Source organism: Capra hircus, chromosome 8, assembly GCF_001704415.2.
Source record: "Capra hircus breed San Clemente chromosome 8, ASM170441v1, whole genome shotgun sequence".
NCBI classification, from domain to species: Eukaryota; Metazoa; Chordata; class Mammalia; order Artiodactyla; family Bovidae; genus Capra; species Capra hircus.
The window spans coordinates 99,106,608-99,122,336 of NC_030815.1; the positions used below are offsets into that span (position 1 = coordinate 99,106,608).

The 15,729-nt window shown below is 45.6% G+C and overlaps 1 protein-coding gene across 4 annotated transcripts in view; it reads left to right on the top strand.

Moving 5' to 3' along the window:
- The window catches only part of AKAP2 (A-kinase anchoring protein 2), a 370,807-nt gene continuing 355,561 nt past the window's right edge, over nt 484–15,729 (top strand). For all 4 annotated transcript variants that reach the window (XM_018052575.1, XM_018052579.1, XM_018052577.1 and 1 more), the window contains exon 1: nt 484–803. In XM_018052575.1, the coding sequence (XP_017908064.1) occupies nt 759–803 (45 nt within the window). In that variant the 5' untranslated portion in view covers nt 484–758. The remainder of the gene's footprint in view (nt 804–15,729) is intronic.

The window sequence follows — 15,729 nt, forward strand, 5'->3', positions numbered from 1 at the left end:
CCCCACAGAGGGATGGCCTATGTTCAGCTGTACGCTGTCCTTGGCCAACTTGACCGCTGTGGATCCTGCCATCTAAGGCATGTGGGCAAGGCAGCCCTTCCCAGTGAGAAATGTCCCCATGTCGAGTTCAGGCTTTTGGCACGAGTCAGAAGGCAGGACGTGCTGGGGCCCGGCTTTCTACCTGAGGCCCTTGGGCTGGCTTCTGCAGGTCCCCAGTGAGCACGTGTCCACCTGGGCGCACGAACCCTGCGCCCTAGCGGCTCGCGTGCGCCCCGGGTGCCCACCCGCACGCGTGGTGCCTGGCCGCTCCTGGGGGAGCCCCCACTCCCTGCGGCTACAGTCCGGGTGGCTCCCGCCCGCCTAGAGCCGCCCGGGGCCCGTGGCCGCGGGTCCCCCACACCCCAGGGGCGGAGCGAGGCGCGGAGACGTCAGGGCGGAGAACGAGCGCGGGGCGAGCGCGCCCTCCCGGCGGCTGCCCGCGGCCCACGTCCCCAACTGGCGCGGCCGGCAGCCGGGAGATGCAGGGAGCGGCAGCGCTGGGGCGCAGCCAGGCGGCGGGCCGGGCGGGGGCCAGACGCTGAGCCGGGCGAGCCAGCCGCGCGCACAGCTCTGCCCGCCACCCCCGGAGCAGATCCCCGTAGGCTTTCCCTGGGGTTCTAGCAAAGCTCCCCCCGGGGTGCCCATCAATTTCCTCGGGTGACTACAGCGTGTGTTTTGTTTTTCTTTCTTCTTTCCCTCGCTGTGTGCCCTTCTCCAGGATGGCAGAGGCGGAATTGCACAAGGAAAGGCTGCAAGCCATAGCAGTAAGTCCACTTTGATTTTATTTTCTTGCTCTATTGTCTGGGATGGGAAAGGACCCCGAGTACTGCGGGGCCGTCGACATTCCAGCACAGTAGCCACAGGACATGTGTTTTGGGGATAAAAGTCTATCAAGGCTCAGCTACGCTGCGTTTTATTTTATAGTCTGTAGATGGAAAGCCCCAGGGCGCGCTTTGGGCTGGGGATTTGAATGTGGAAGATTGGCTTAGAAATAAGATGCTTGCTACTGGGCTTTGGGGAAAGACGAAAGAGAATCATGGGGCGGGAGGGGCGGACAATTCCTAGAATATTACCACCCAGTGCTCACTAATACTCTGACTTCAGATGCTGGAGAAGGCGGGAACGGTCACCAAAAACCGTGACTTCCACGCTCTCTGCAGAAGCTGTTGGTCTGCTAAGTGAAAAACCAGCAGTCCACTCAGCTGCCAGCCACGCGGTAGAACCTCCTCCCTGAAACCGAGAGTATTCATTTTCCCTGTTCTGTTTGAAATTGACAAGGGCACTGGCACAAAGCCACCACCTTGGGTGAGAGGAAGGTCTGGGGACTTCTTGGAACAACTGGGTCCTGGGAATAATATTCCAAGAGAGCCTCCTTCTTATGTGTGGTTCCTCACCTATTTTCAGCATACAAAGGAACAGCCAGTTTGGGTAAAGTTTATGTGCACTCTCAGAAAAGTGTACCCCTGCACGTCTTGAGTATAAGAGAGCTCTCCAAGGCTGCCTAAATTTGAGTGGTCCTGCCCCAGTGCTGCCAATGATCCACAGATGTGGTATTTTTACTAGAGCCACCACAGCTGGATTATATATTTCTTTTGCAGATGAAGGACTGATTACTGCTGCTCTATGAAATAATAGCAATTAAAAGAGAAGCTATGTTAACATATTGGCATAAAAGAATCTCCAGACATTCTTCTACCTAAGTAAAAAAAAATTTTTTTTGTCCAGGAGTTCCCTGGAAACACATATGAATTTGTTGGAGAAACAGTGTGTAATGTTTTGGAAGCAAAGTTATATGAAAATGTTTTCAAAATCCTTTGGACGGATTCTTCACTGGGAAATGCACACAGGCTCTTCTTTTTCTTTTTAAAGAAGCATTTGATGTGGTCTCTGTGGCTCTGAGACCCTCTTTATCAAAGTCTTCAAATCTTAAATGTCTTGGAGACTTCACAGCTGAAGCGAGAAAGACGTTTGTTGGCATTGTTGAATGCTATAGCTTTTTTTGTCTGTTGGGCAATCTTTGAACTTGGTGTTCAGAGCTCAGGAAGACTCCCCCCCCTCCCGCCCCACCTTTTTTCCCCTTTCCCTCTGAGTGTGTGTATTTTGATGGTTAGTGAAGTTGTTTGTTTTCTAGAGTTTGTGGCCAGGCAGTGTGGCCAGTATGTCATGAACTGGGTAAGAATGGAGATATTCAGTTCTTGGTGCCATGTAGCTGGTGGATGTTTTATATAAACTGAATAATAGGCTGCTTTAACTGTCCATGTAGTGGCTGCTCCAGAGAGCATTCCATTGCTCTCATCAGTGGCCGCTGAAGGCTCCCAACAGTTGTCACATTTTCTGCCTTTGCATGACCAGCTTGTCTGGATGCCTGAGGAACAGCTGGGCCTCATGAAAGGGCTCGCTTTCCAAACAGGGAGCCAGTAGCAGCTCACACTTGGGCCACCCTTTTCCACGTGAGGCTGGGTCATTCCCAGCAGAGGCTAAATGGATTTTTGAGAAGGGTCTAGCCAGCCTTCTGGGATTCTTACACCCGTGCAGTTGTGGAGTTGAGTCTGTCCTGTACTTGGGAAACTGTTAATAATTCTCATGAATGATTCTGCCTCAATGAACATATCTTAGTGCAGATTTTCTAACAGCAAATTAACTCTGTGTATGTGTGAGAGAGAGAGGGAACTGAGAGAAGGGGTGGAGGCGCTTCTGACCATGTCAGCTGTTCTGTGCCCTGCTTTGACCTAATGCATACTCTCCAAAGTTTGCAAACCCTGAGTCTGTCTGCCACCTTCCTAGGGTTCTCAGGGGACCCTCAGGAGCTCATGAGCCTGCTCCCAGAGCCTAGTCCTCCTGAAGTCTCTCTGGAGATTTGAAGGAAGAAGAGCAATGACTCTATCTCTTCACCAACTTGGGTGCCTCTCCAAGAGGAGAGTCTCATGTGTAGATTCTTGAACACTCTTCAGTCTATACCTTGGTCCTTTCACCTATAAAGAGGGCTCATGAGTTCTGCTCCAGGGACTGGCTGTAAGGTTTAGATATGGTGCAGGTGAAGGACCTGGCATGCAGGGGCCAGCTGATGATCTTCAGCCAGAGCCTCCCATTCCTGTCTACCCTGCTGCCTCGTCCTGTGAGGGCAAGAGGCAACAACTCTGAAACATAGTCTGAACGACCTGTATCCTCCTCTTTACTCAACTGAAGGCCAGGGCTCAGCCCAGCATCAATTCCACCGGCTGCTCAGACCCAGGTGCAGAGATATGACTGGAGGATTCAGCCATCCAGCAGGTATTTACAAAGTGTCGCCTCTTGGGAAAAAAGTGACAATGCCAAAAAGTCAGTGTCTCTAAGTTTCAGTCATCAAAGGGAAGACTTTACCCTTTGCACACTTAAGTTCTGAAACCTATGTCACGTGATCATTGGTGGGATTCCCCCTGCCACCTCCAGGGAATGAAATACTCAGAAACGATAGTGCTTTAATTGAATCTTCCAGTTGAGTCCAGAGACTAATCAATGAGAAAAGATGAATCTCGTCCTATTTCCTGCCAAAAGCGGAGCAAATCTTGACGGGTGTCTCTGCTCCCAGGCTCTCTCAGTAGGGATGTTCCTGAAGCTGGAATTTTAGGAGAAAGCAAAATAATTCTGAGGCAGGATGAATGTGGGTTGTTATTCCAGGGAATAATGATACAGTTGCCATTTATTGACCATCTTCTATTCAGCAAGGCCCTGTGTGTCATGCTTCTTTTCTTAACCTCAAGTTAATGGTTTAACATAAACAGTTTCTAGCCAGTGGAAGGAGTACTTATATAAATAAGCACACAGGTGGAGCAGGTAAACCAAGGAGCTGTAGAACACTTTCTCAGAGATTTGAGCGGGTCGTGGAGATTTGGTATAATATAAAATCACACAAATACTTCCCCATGAGCAGAAGGAATGTATTTACTTGTTTGTTGTTAATTTATGATTTATTTGGAACAGTTAGTAGAAGAAAGGGAAAGCCAACCACGTGAAGTTAAGTCAGTAGCCAAAGGCACCAACTCAGTAATAAGACTCAAGTGCATTTTTAACACAGAAGATGTAATTTAATCCTGATGAGCTGATGGGGGAAGAACGTCTAGATTATCCATGTTTTAAAGAGCAGGATCAGAACCCAAATTGCAGGGCCCTGGAGCTTGTTTATTGACCACTGCCCAGAAATGCACCCGCCAAGACGGTGGCAGCATCTTGAGCTCCTCCCATGAGCTCGCTGTGTGGGTGGTTCCGGCAGCCCCTGTGCGAGCGGATGAGGGAAAAGACTGATTCAGTAGCATCGGGAAAGGCTGAGACAACCCACGAGGCCGCATCCTTTTGAGAGTCTTCCAGTGCATGGAAATACCTGCTGGAAGCTCTAACCAAGTGAGTAACCCGTTCCCTCAGGGAAGAAGCTGCAGTGTCTCAGTGCAAACCATTTTTGGGGGGAGGATGTTGTTATGTCTGCACGTCACAAGAAGAGGGTCTTCCCTGGGCTCAGGTGAAGATAACTGAATGTTTCAGAGATTGTCTTGAGCAAAAGCCATCAGAGGTTCTCAGGCCATGTGTGCTGATGTGGTGCTCGTGGTCAAGAACCCACCTGCCAATGCAGGAGATGTAAGAGATTCAGGTTCAACCCTTGGTTCCGGAAGATCCCTTGGAGGAAGGCATGGTAACCCACTCCAGTATCCTTGCCTGGAGAATCTCATGGACAGAGGAACATGGCGAGCTACAGTCCATAGGGTCACAAAGAGTCAGGCACAATTGAAGCGACTTAGCACACTCACAAGCTGCCAATCCAACCTACACTGGCTTTTTAGGGTACTTGGTTGCTTATTAAGAACTCGAACTCTGGAATAATAAAAACGATCTTTGGCATTTGTGTAGCACTTTACAATCTACAAAAACCTGCATGTATTACCTTAATTCTGATCTGTGCCAGGTAGGACTCATTGTCTGCACTTTACAGGAGAGTATGCAGAGGTGTCTGGGCTCACACAATGAGAACTGGAAGGGTTGTAGCTCTCTCCTGATTCCTAGTATTGGTGGTGTGTCTAGTTTGGGCGCGGGGTGCTCTGCTATGGGTGAGAGCTGCCTCTAGGATCCTTCAACTGGGTCTGGGGGTAGAGGAGAAGGGGTGAGCTTTGGGGTATGTGTGCCAGGATGTGCCTCTGTGGAATCTGCCCTTTGGGGATTTCACTTTGGGCCCCTCTCCCCCTTAAAACACTCCCCCAGGGGTTGCAGTTAGTGGCCTGTGGCCTCCACCTGCTCCCATTTTCTGTCCTGAGAAGGCCTGGATGTAGGTGGGTGGCTTAGGCTGGCTCTGCTCTGTACTTGCAAAGAGACAAGGCATTTCCTTGGTTTCATCTCTCAATGTTGTTCTTGCCTCTGAGCAGTAAGACCTTGAGTATCAGAGTTGAAATGTGGACCAAAAGCTCAGAAAACCAGTCAGCCTGCTCTGATCCAGACCACTTGGGTTGGCCTATCTGGCTCTGGCAGAAATCCTGGCTGCCGTTTGCATGGAATCCAGTCCAGCCTAGCTTCCCAGGTCAGGGATCCCTCAGAGGCTCTAGACACTCAAATCCAAGACTTATAGTAACACAAACTGTGGTTCTTGGGGAGACCATCCCTGTACATGTCCCCTATGAATCTCTGTCATTGGCAGGTAGCTGGTAAAAGGATGGGAGAACTGAAGATGCCAGCCATTCGTTTGTTCATCTTCTTCCGTGTAAATGGTACCCTGCTTCTAAAAGTTCAAGCTAAAGTTTAAAAAATGGTTTGCCCAGGACAGTGGTGCTGAGGAAGGATTTGACCCAGATGACTCTGCAGGACCGTCCAGTGGATAGGTGCCACTTGGGGCACATTCAGGGTCCTTGCCAGGTCTGAGAGTGCCAAGGCAGGCCTTACACAAATATGTCCAAGGGTCATACACCTCTCTGACCAGTTATTTGTACCTATGAGTGTTTCAGGCTTTAGCCTCTTAGGGCAAAGAGCAGTTGCTCTGGCAAGTGCCCTGTGAAATAGACCAGTCATCATTTAAAAAGCCAAGCAGGGGGGCTTGTGGGTTACGATTTGTCAATATTTAGAAGAAATCCAGGGCTCAGTAATAGCCCTTCTACATTTCTCTGGGGTTTTCCAGTGCTGTGGGGACCACCACTGTTGACCCTTTGAACTACCCACATTTCATCACTGATCCCTCTTGAGGATGCTGATCAACTTCCTTGGCAGTAAGAGTTGGTCCTCGTGTTGAGGTATTGACTGAGACAACAAGTGGCATTGATGCACAGACACAGTGGTCCCCAAGGCTGCCCGTGCCTTGCAATCTGGCAAGTAACAAGCATGGATTCTGGCCTCCGAAAGCCTTGGCTCATATCCAGCAGCCTTTCTGTTAGTATCTGTGTGACCTTGCTGTTCCCCAGTTTCCTCATCTATACGGTGGGGATAATGATAGTACTAGTCTCATGAAATTGTTTTGAAGGTTATTTGACAGGTTTCATGGGAAATACTCAGTGCAAGCTTACAGATATCACTCAACAAAAGTTTTCTTTTCATAGTAAGTGAATCAACAAATCATAACACATACATTTTTAAGGAGAATATGGATGCAAAGTGTGAAAGATGAATTCTTTTCACCTCAACTGGTGAATTGCCACACTGGGAAATTTCATGAATATAGTGACACCTTTGCAGTGCAGGAGGATACTAATAATAACAATGAAAAGGATTGTTTACAGTGAACAGGATTTGCAAGCTCAGAAGGACCTGGGAGCCAGCATGTAACATAAATGAGTAACACAGATTGAATGGGAAATTGTAAGGACCTGAAGAGAAGATAGCACTTCTCAGTGAAGGTACAGTTAATTTATACCAGGTGTGAACATGGGTCCTATGTTGTCGCATCCCCTGATTCTCAAAGAAGCCAGAAATCTTCCTTTTTAAAATGTGAGAACTCCCATTTCAAAATCAACTGGCTTAAAAAGTTTTTAAAAATTTGTGAATGAAACAAAATTTCTTTTGGTCCACGGGTTGACCTTTCGTGACCTCCAGATATAGGTAGAGCTTTGAACTTTATGCTCTGCTTTCTTTATGCATGGACTTCTTTGGGTTTCATAAGGATGCTGTGAAGCAGTATTGCCTGTCCCCCTTAGATCTTTCATAATGTTACAAAAGCAGGGTGCATTTTCAGCAGGGCTTTCTGAGTTTGGTGTCCAAACATTTGGATCATTGGGAAAAGTGCATATTTGCTATATGTTAATATTAAATTAGCTCCTTTTAACGACTGACATTATTATAACTCAAAATTCATGATGGCTTTCTCAGAATTGACAGAAAAGCTTAACATACAGCACCTTGATGTGGGAAATTCCACTGTCATAGAAGCATCTTTAACAAGATAGACAGGCCATCTAGTGGTTAAGCCCTTGCCTTCCAATGCAGGGGGTGCAGGTTTGATCTCTGGTCAGGGAGCTCAGATCCCATATGCCTCATGACAGAAAAACCAAAACATAAAACACAGAAGCAGTATTTTAAGAAACTGGATAAAGACTTTGAACATGGTCCACATAAAAAGTTTTTTTGAAAAAAGAGTAGGCAAATTTGAGCTGTCACATGTTACCAGGTGTTTGAGACGATTTTAATATATCAGCCTTGAATTACAGACAATGTAGGGTGACTCAGCTGGGCTCAGGACTTCTAATAATAGCAGCAGCTGCTACTGGACATAGACTTTTGGCCAGCAATGGTATAGAACCGTGATTCTCAAACTGCAGCACATTAGGATCACCTGGAGGGCTCCTTAGAAACACAGATTGCTGGGTCTTCCTCCTAGGAAGTTTGATTCAGTAGATCTGGGGTAGGGTCTGGGAACTGGCATTGCTAACAAGTTCCCAGGGTTTGCTGTTCCTAGCTGCAGCTGCTGTCCTAAGGAACACACGTGGAGTACCGCTGGTGAAGTGATAGAAGGCCAAGGGAGATGATGGCCTGGGTCTTCATAAGTATCACACACCCACTGTGACATGCCCAGGAGTTTGTGAAGTATGGATGTCTTAAGGAGATGAGATGGAATAAGAGACCAAATTCCAGTGGGCTATAGTCCATGGGGTTCACAAAAGAGTTGGGCGTGATTTAGTGACCAAACAATGACAACAAACCTAGCTCAGTTGGAAAGTGATGTAGTTGTGTCCTTCTTACATCCATTGGCTGCTCAAGAGAAGATCTTGTTTGTCTTGGGTACTTGTTTTAATCTATTTGCTTGCGTGCATGCTAAGTTGCTTCAGTCACACGTCTGACTCTTTGCAACCCCATGAACTATAGTCCTCAGGCTCCTCTGCCCATGGGATTTCCCAGCAAGAATACTGGATCGGGTTGCCATTTCCTATTCCGGGAATCTTCCCGACCCAGGGATCAAACTTGTGTCTCTGGCATCTTCTGCATTGGCAGGAGGGTTCTTTACCACTGAACCACCTGGGAAGCCCACGTGAAACGTGTATGATGCTCTAGATGGAGAAGTCCCAGAGCAGATCAGCCAGTCAAGTCTTGTAGCAGCCTCTCCAGCCTGCAGGCCTGATTCTCAATGCAGCTGCTTCTCACGCGGGCAACTCTAATAGGAGGCCAGGGCCGCTGAGGTTCACTTACTAAATGATGGTTAGTGATTCTCCTAAGTCACTCTGTGTGCACGAGCCTGGCTTGTCATTGGCGTGTCAAAGAGGAGTTTATTCTCGCCAAGATGTCCTTCAATCTTCCCTCATCCTAATTGTAGCATCCATTGTGCGAACCAATGCTTCTTATTCAGATGGTTTCAGCCTCACCCAGGCTCTTAATTTGTCTTAAAACACAAAGCACAGAGGCCACACGGCACAGGATGAGACCTAAGAGAACACGGACGGGCTGCTGGCTGATGGCCGCCCAGCATGAGGAGCTTTGTAGAGGAAAGTTTGCACATGAGCGCTGTGGGTTTGGGCGAATACCGCACAGCTGAGACCTATTTCTGGCAGGAAATGCCGGCAGAAGCAGAGGTTTGTGGGGGTGGGGGTGCATGTTGGAGCTGCATATGCCCTTGGTTAATGGGTATGGCAGTCTTTTCCATTAGTCTCATGTTGAATTAGAATCCACAAAAGGAGATTATTAAAGACACAGACAGACAGAGACAAGCCTTTAGTCTATTTACATAATGCTTGAACGTATATTAAAAATACTTTTGGGCCAGTCTTTGAGTCTAGTATCCATGTTTCTATAGCATCCTCTGAGCTTAGCTAGAAGAAGGAAATAGGGAACCTGGTCCCTTTCCCTTGCATAAAACGGGCGGGGGAAAGAAAAGCCACATGCGCCTCCAAGATAAAAGCCCTAGCAAAGGCTATAAGCCAGACCTCAAAACACATCTTCCAGCTCTTCGTTTCCCCTCTGGCAGCCTATTTCATTACCCTGCGGGCTTCCAGGCTCTTGACAGTCTGTGCACTAGCAAGATGTCTTCAAGGCATTTGTGAAACCTGCCCTTAGTTTTTCGCTGCAGGATACCGATTTACTTACTATTCTAGGTGGGTGGGATTTCTGCCCCCCCACCCCCCACAGGCTTCTTCTAAATTATAACCAGTCATCAGAGGATTCACTTTATTTTTAAAGTCAGGGCTGAAACTTAAAACTTTGAGGGTTATAAAAAATGTTATTCTTAACAGAAAAACATAGGCTTGAAAACTTAACCCCTTGGTGGTAGCTAGGGGGTCCTCTTTCTCTGAGTTTGAGCAATGATGCCAACAATTTTTGAGACCAGTATATATCACATGGGGCTTCAGGCTTGGGACCTGTGATACATGTATGTCCTTATGTGATGGAGAGAGAAGCCAGATCTGGGAGAGGTACCTTTTGGCCAAGAGGCAAGCAGTCAATTCAGCGGCTCCCCTCTGTCTCCTGATTCATCTTTCTTTTTTTTTTTTTTTTAAACACACGCAAAAACCGTATGGTTGAGGATCATCTTTATTGTTAGTGATATATTATTTTACCTTTTTTTTTGGCCACTCTGTGTAGCATATGGGATCTTAGTTTCCTGATAAGGGATTTGACTTCTCAGCTTGGGGTGATGATACTTGCTGCTTCTAATGGGTCAGGAAATGGTTCAAAAATTTTCTTGCCACAGTGGGACTGAGAGACATAAAGATTTGAAAAGTGGAAAAGCGTGTAGAGGTTCATCAAGAAGTTAAAAATAGAACTGCCATGTGATCCAGCAATTTCACTTCTATGTATATATTACAAGGAAACAAAATGACTGTCTTGAAAGGACATCTACACTCCCATGATCATTGCAGCCTTGTTCCCAGTAGCCAAGAGATTAAAACAACCTAAGTGTTCATTGACAGATGATTGAATAAAGAAAATGTGGTAAATCTAGAGTGGAGTATTATTCAGCCTTTATAAAGAAAGACATCCTGCCATCTGTGACTAACATGGATGGACCCTGGAGGGCATTCTGCTAAGTGAAAAAAGCCAGATACAGAAAGATAAATGCCTATAATCTCACTTATATGTGACATCTAAAAGAATATTGAACTTACAGTAAGAGAGGAGAATGGTATATACTAGAGGGTGGGAAGTGGGGGAAAGGGGAGATGTTAATCAAAAGTATAACTTTCAATTATAAATTGAATAAGTTCTAGAGTCCCAATATATAGCATGGTGACTGTGGTTAAAAACCATGTTACTATATACTTGAAATCTGCCAAGAGAGTTAGATCTCATGTGTTATCATTAAACACACTTAAATGGTAGCTGTGTGAGGTGATGGATATATGAATTAGCTTAATTATGATCTTTATTTCCCAATATATAGCAAAAATATATTGTACACTGTAAATATAGACAATTTTTTTTCAATCATACCTTAAAGCTAGGGTAAAATGATCTGGAAAGCCTGAAGTTAGTATGAGTGGCCTTGAAAGGAAACACTGCTTATCCAGGAAACACACACACACTATAGGTAGTAATAAGCCCATCATCTGACTGCTCTTTTTTTTTTTTCCAGCTGGTATGTAGGCAGCCGTGTTCATGAACAGTGAAATCTGAGCATATGTGTTTAGAATTTGGTGCTGGTCATCAAATACAAGTTGCAGCAAAACCCAAAAGATATTTAACAGTAACTGAGATAGGTCTTTCTTTGGAGGGAATGATGCTGAAGCTGAAACTCCAGTACTCTGGCCACCTCATGCGAAGAGTTGACTCACTGGAAAAGACTCTGATGCTGGGAGGGATTGGGGGCAGGAGGAGAAGGGGACGACAGAGGATGAGATGGCTGGATGGCATCACCGACTCAATGGACGTGAGTCTGAGTGAACTCCGGGAGTTGGTGATGGACAGGGAGGCCTGGCGTGCTGCGATTCATGGGGTCACAAAGAGTCGGACACAACTGAGCAACTGAACTGAACTGAGATAGGTCTGTGGGGATGGGTCAGAAAGCAGGGCAGGTCCTGGGAGGCTAGCTGTTGATATACTCTCTAGGTTGTCAGACAAAGTGAAATAAGTAAAAAAAAAAAAAAAAAGGAAAAAACAAATATTGTGTATTAATGCATATGTATGGAATCTAGAAAAATGGCAAAGCAGAAATACAGATGTATAGAACAAACTTATGGGCCCTGAAGGGGGCGGGGGGAATGGGATAAAATGGAAGATTGGGATTAACATATATACACTATTAACAGTCTGTTGAGGGCGTCCCAGATGGTGCTAGTAGTAAAAAACTGCCTGCTAGTGCAGGAGATCAAGAGACACGGGTTCGATCCCTGAGTCAGGAAGATTCCTCTGGAGAAGGTCACGGCTACCCACTCCAGTATTCTTGTCTGGAGAATCCCATGGACAGAGGAACCTGGTGGGCTATGACCCATAGGGTCACAAAGAGCAGACACAGCTGAAGTGACTTAGCATGCATGCATAAAATAGATAATAAGTACCTACTCTATAGCTCAGGAAACGCTACTCAATACTCTGTGGTGACTTATATGGGAAGGAAATCCAAAAACGGGGATATATGTATATATAAAGCTGTTTCATTTGACTGTACAGTAGAAACTAACACAGCATTGTGAGCAACTATACTCCAATAAAAATTTATTTTAAAAAGAATATACTCTCTAACTCTACCAGCTACTAGAAATAAGACTCTGGCAGCCTGATCACTCCCCGTCCTTATTCACCCAGGAGTGAGGATGATAAATGTCTGATCAGCATTGGATCTGATGGCCGTGATGAAGAAGAAGTGCTGGGCTTGGCAACACAGAGGAGGCTAAGGTGAAAGTAATTTCAGTTGCTCAGTCCCTGCCTGCTCTCTTTCCTTCCTGCCATCATTGCTTTCTGTCCTGATGTATCCTGGCCTCTAGAGGAGTCCAGTTCTCATCTGCCCTGAGCTCAGGTCCACAGAGCGAATCTTGAAGCAGAATGGCTTAGCAGTGGGGGGAACAGGAGGGGAACATCTCCCCTGTAGGGAGACAAGGCACCTCAGGGCTCAGAGAGCAAGTCAAAGATGGCAACTTGATTCTATAGCTTTCTTTCAGTGGGAGGAAGAGTCTCCCAGTTCTTGAGAGTTTCCCTTGGGCCAGACAGCTGGCAGAATGCCTTATATTGGGCATTAAAACCTCAATTGAGCCCAGGTGGCAGGCTGACGTGGTGGCCGAGCTTGTGGGACTCTGGTAACTGGAGAGAGTGGGCTCCCTAGGCAGTACTCAGCTCCAGCTGATGGGCACTTTATGGGAATACAACTCAAGGATCTTGTATTCTTCAAGGGCATCTGGAAATCCAATTTTTGAAGGAAGTCTGTTGATATTTATATCATAACCATTGAAGCACTATGTGGGCAAACCAAACACAGATTTTAATCCAGTGTGGGCTGGATTCATTCCTCACCCCTGACCCCTTCTCAATCCCCACCCTAGGACCCCAGTTTCCCACTTCGCTTTTCACAACAATATTATATTTAATTGTAAAGCTGGTAGTATGCGGAGATTCTAAATATAGGTGTGTTTAGTCCTGTTGGGCAAATAAATGGGCAGCCTGCCAGAAACCCATCGAGGACCATCTTAGGAGGATGTAGTCTCAGGTAGAGTCAGTATTCTACTTAGATCTGTTCCTTGTCCAGCATGCTGTGTCAACTCCCCAGTTCTCTGTAAGAAATAACAATTGAAAACACTCCTTAAAAATGAAATTAACATAGAGCAAAAGTCACCTTTTTGATGTACACTTCTCCGAATTTTGTAAGATGTAGATTTATGTAACTGCCAGCACACTCAGGGTGCAGAACAGCCCATCGGCTTTCAGGACTCCCCCAGTAAGCACTGTTTTTTAAACTCTGTACACATTAGAATCTTGGAATGTAAGTAATTCTCCTTGTCTCCACCTTATTCAGTTCAGTTCAGTCACTCAGTCATGTCCGACTCTTTGAGACCCCATGAATCGCAGCACGCCAGGCCTCCCTGTCCATCACCATCTCCCAGAGTTCACTCAGACTCACGTCCATCGAGTCCGTGATGCCATCCAGCCATCTCATCCTCTGTCGTCCCCTTCTCCTCCTGCCCCCAATCCCTCCCAGCATCAGAGTCTTTTCCAGCGAGTCAACTCTTCGCATGAGGTGGCCAAAGTACTGGAGTTTCAGCTTTAGCATCATTCCTTCCAAAGAAATCCCAGGGCTGATCTCCTTTAGGATGGACTGGTTGGATCTCCTTGCAGTCCAAGGGACTCTCAAGAGTCTTCTCCAACACCACAGTTCAAAAGCATCAATTCTTCGGCGCTCAGCCTTCTTCACAGTCCAACTCTCACATCCATACATGACCACAGGAAAAACCATAGCCTTGACTAGACGGACCTTAGTCGGCAAAGTAATGTCTCTGCTTTTGAATATACTATCTAGGTTGGTCATAACTTTTCTTCCAAGGAGTAAGCATCTTTTAATTTCGTGGCTGCAGTCACCATCTGCAGTGATTTTGGAGCCCCCAAAAATAAAGTCTGACACTGTTTCCACTGTTTCCCCATCTATTTCCCATGAAGTGATGGGACCAGATGCCATGATCTTTGTTTTCTGAATGTTGAACTTTAAGCCAACTTTTTTGCTCTCCTCTTTCACTTTCCTCAAGAGGCTCTTTAGCTCCTCTTCACTTTCTGCCATAAGGGTGGTGTCATCTGCATATCTGAGGTTATTGATATTTCTCCCGGCAATCTTGATTCCAGCTTGTGTTTCTTCCAGTCCAGCGATTCTCATGATGTACTCTGCATATACGTTAAATAAGCAGGGTGACAATATACAGCCTTGACATACTCCTATTCCTATTTGGAACCAGTCTGTTGTTCCATGTCCAGTTCTAACTGTTGCTTCCTGACCTACATACAGATTTCTCAAGAGGCAGGTCAGGTGGTCTGGTATTCCCATCTCTTTCAAAATTTTCCACAGTTTATTGTGATCCACACAGTCAAAGGCTTTGGCATAGTCAATAAAGCAGAAATAGATGTTTTTCTGGAACTCTCTCGCTTTTTCCGTGATCCAGCGGATGTTAGCAATTTGATCTCTGGTTCCTCTGCCTTTTCTAAAACCAGCTTGAACATCAGAGACTTCATGGTTCACGTATTGCTGAAGCCTGGCTTGGAGAATTTTGAGCATTACTTTACTAGCGTGCCTTGTACCCTGACTTTAAGGCTTCTGAAAATCACTTAGAGGTTAGAGGGTTAACCAGAACAAGTTCTTGCTTTTCCCCAATAGATACCTTCTGCTTCAGCCTAGTTTGTTTTTTCTGCTCTAGCCTCTACTAGAGTTATCACATTTAGCAACTAAAATTATAGGATGCCCAATTATTGCATGGGACACACTTTTATACTAAAAAAATGATTTGTTGTTTGTTTGAATTCAGATTTAACTGGGCATCCTATATTTTATCTGGCAAGCTCATCCCCTTCACATAGATGCTGCATTCATAACTGAGTTCAGAACCCACTTTTTCTGGGTCTGTGTTTCACTCTTCCATGTGAATATGAAAATACTCAGTGGTTTTATTTTTTTCTCTTCCTTATTTCATTAAAGAAATTTTTTTATTGGCGTATAGTTGACTATCAAATGTGTTAGCTTCAGGTGTACAGCAAAATGATTCAATTATATATGTACATGTATCTGATTTTCAAATTCTTTTCCCACTTAGGTTATTACAGAATATTGAGGAGAGTTTCCTGTGCTATACAGTAGATGCTTATTGATAATCTAAATCTAGCAATGTGTATATGTCAATCCCGAACTCCCAATCTATCGATACTCATTGATTTTATATAGTAATACATTTGTGAGAAGAGAGGGCATGTATTGGAACGTTAAGAGGATCTCATCAATACATTCATGTGTTTTGAACCCACTAGACATGTTTTGAACCCACTAGACACTATACATGTCGTTTCTGGAGAATAAGAAAGGGACTAGTGTGTGTCAGAAGACAGAGGACAACTGGATTTCAGAAATTAGGACATTTCCCAGCCCTCTTCCAACCCCCTCCCCTAGCCCAAACTTTGAATAACATAAAACTGTGAAGACTAAACAAAGAGATTGTTCACACGGGGTGATTTTGAAAATAATCACTGGAATGCTAGCCTTCAGCAGCCGGTATATCTTGTACTGTGTTGAGCAAGATGTGGCCTTGTGGTGTGTCGTCTATGAGTCATGCAGTGCTCACACTCAGCTCATTCCCAGCC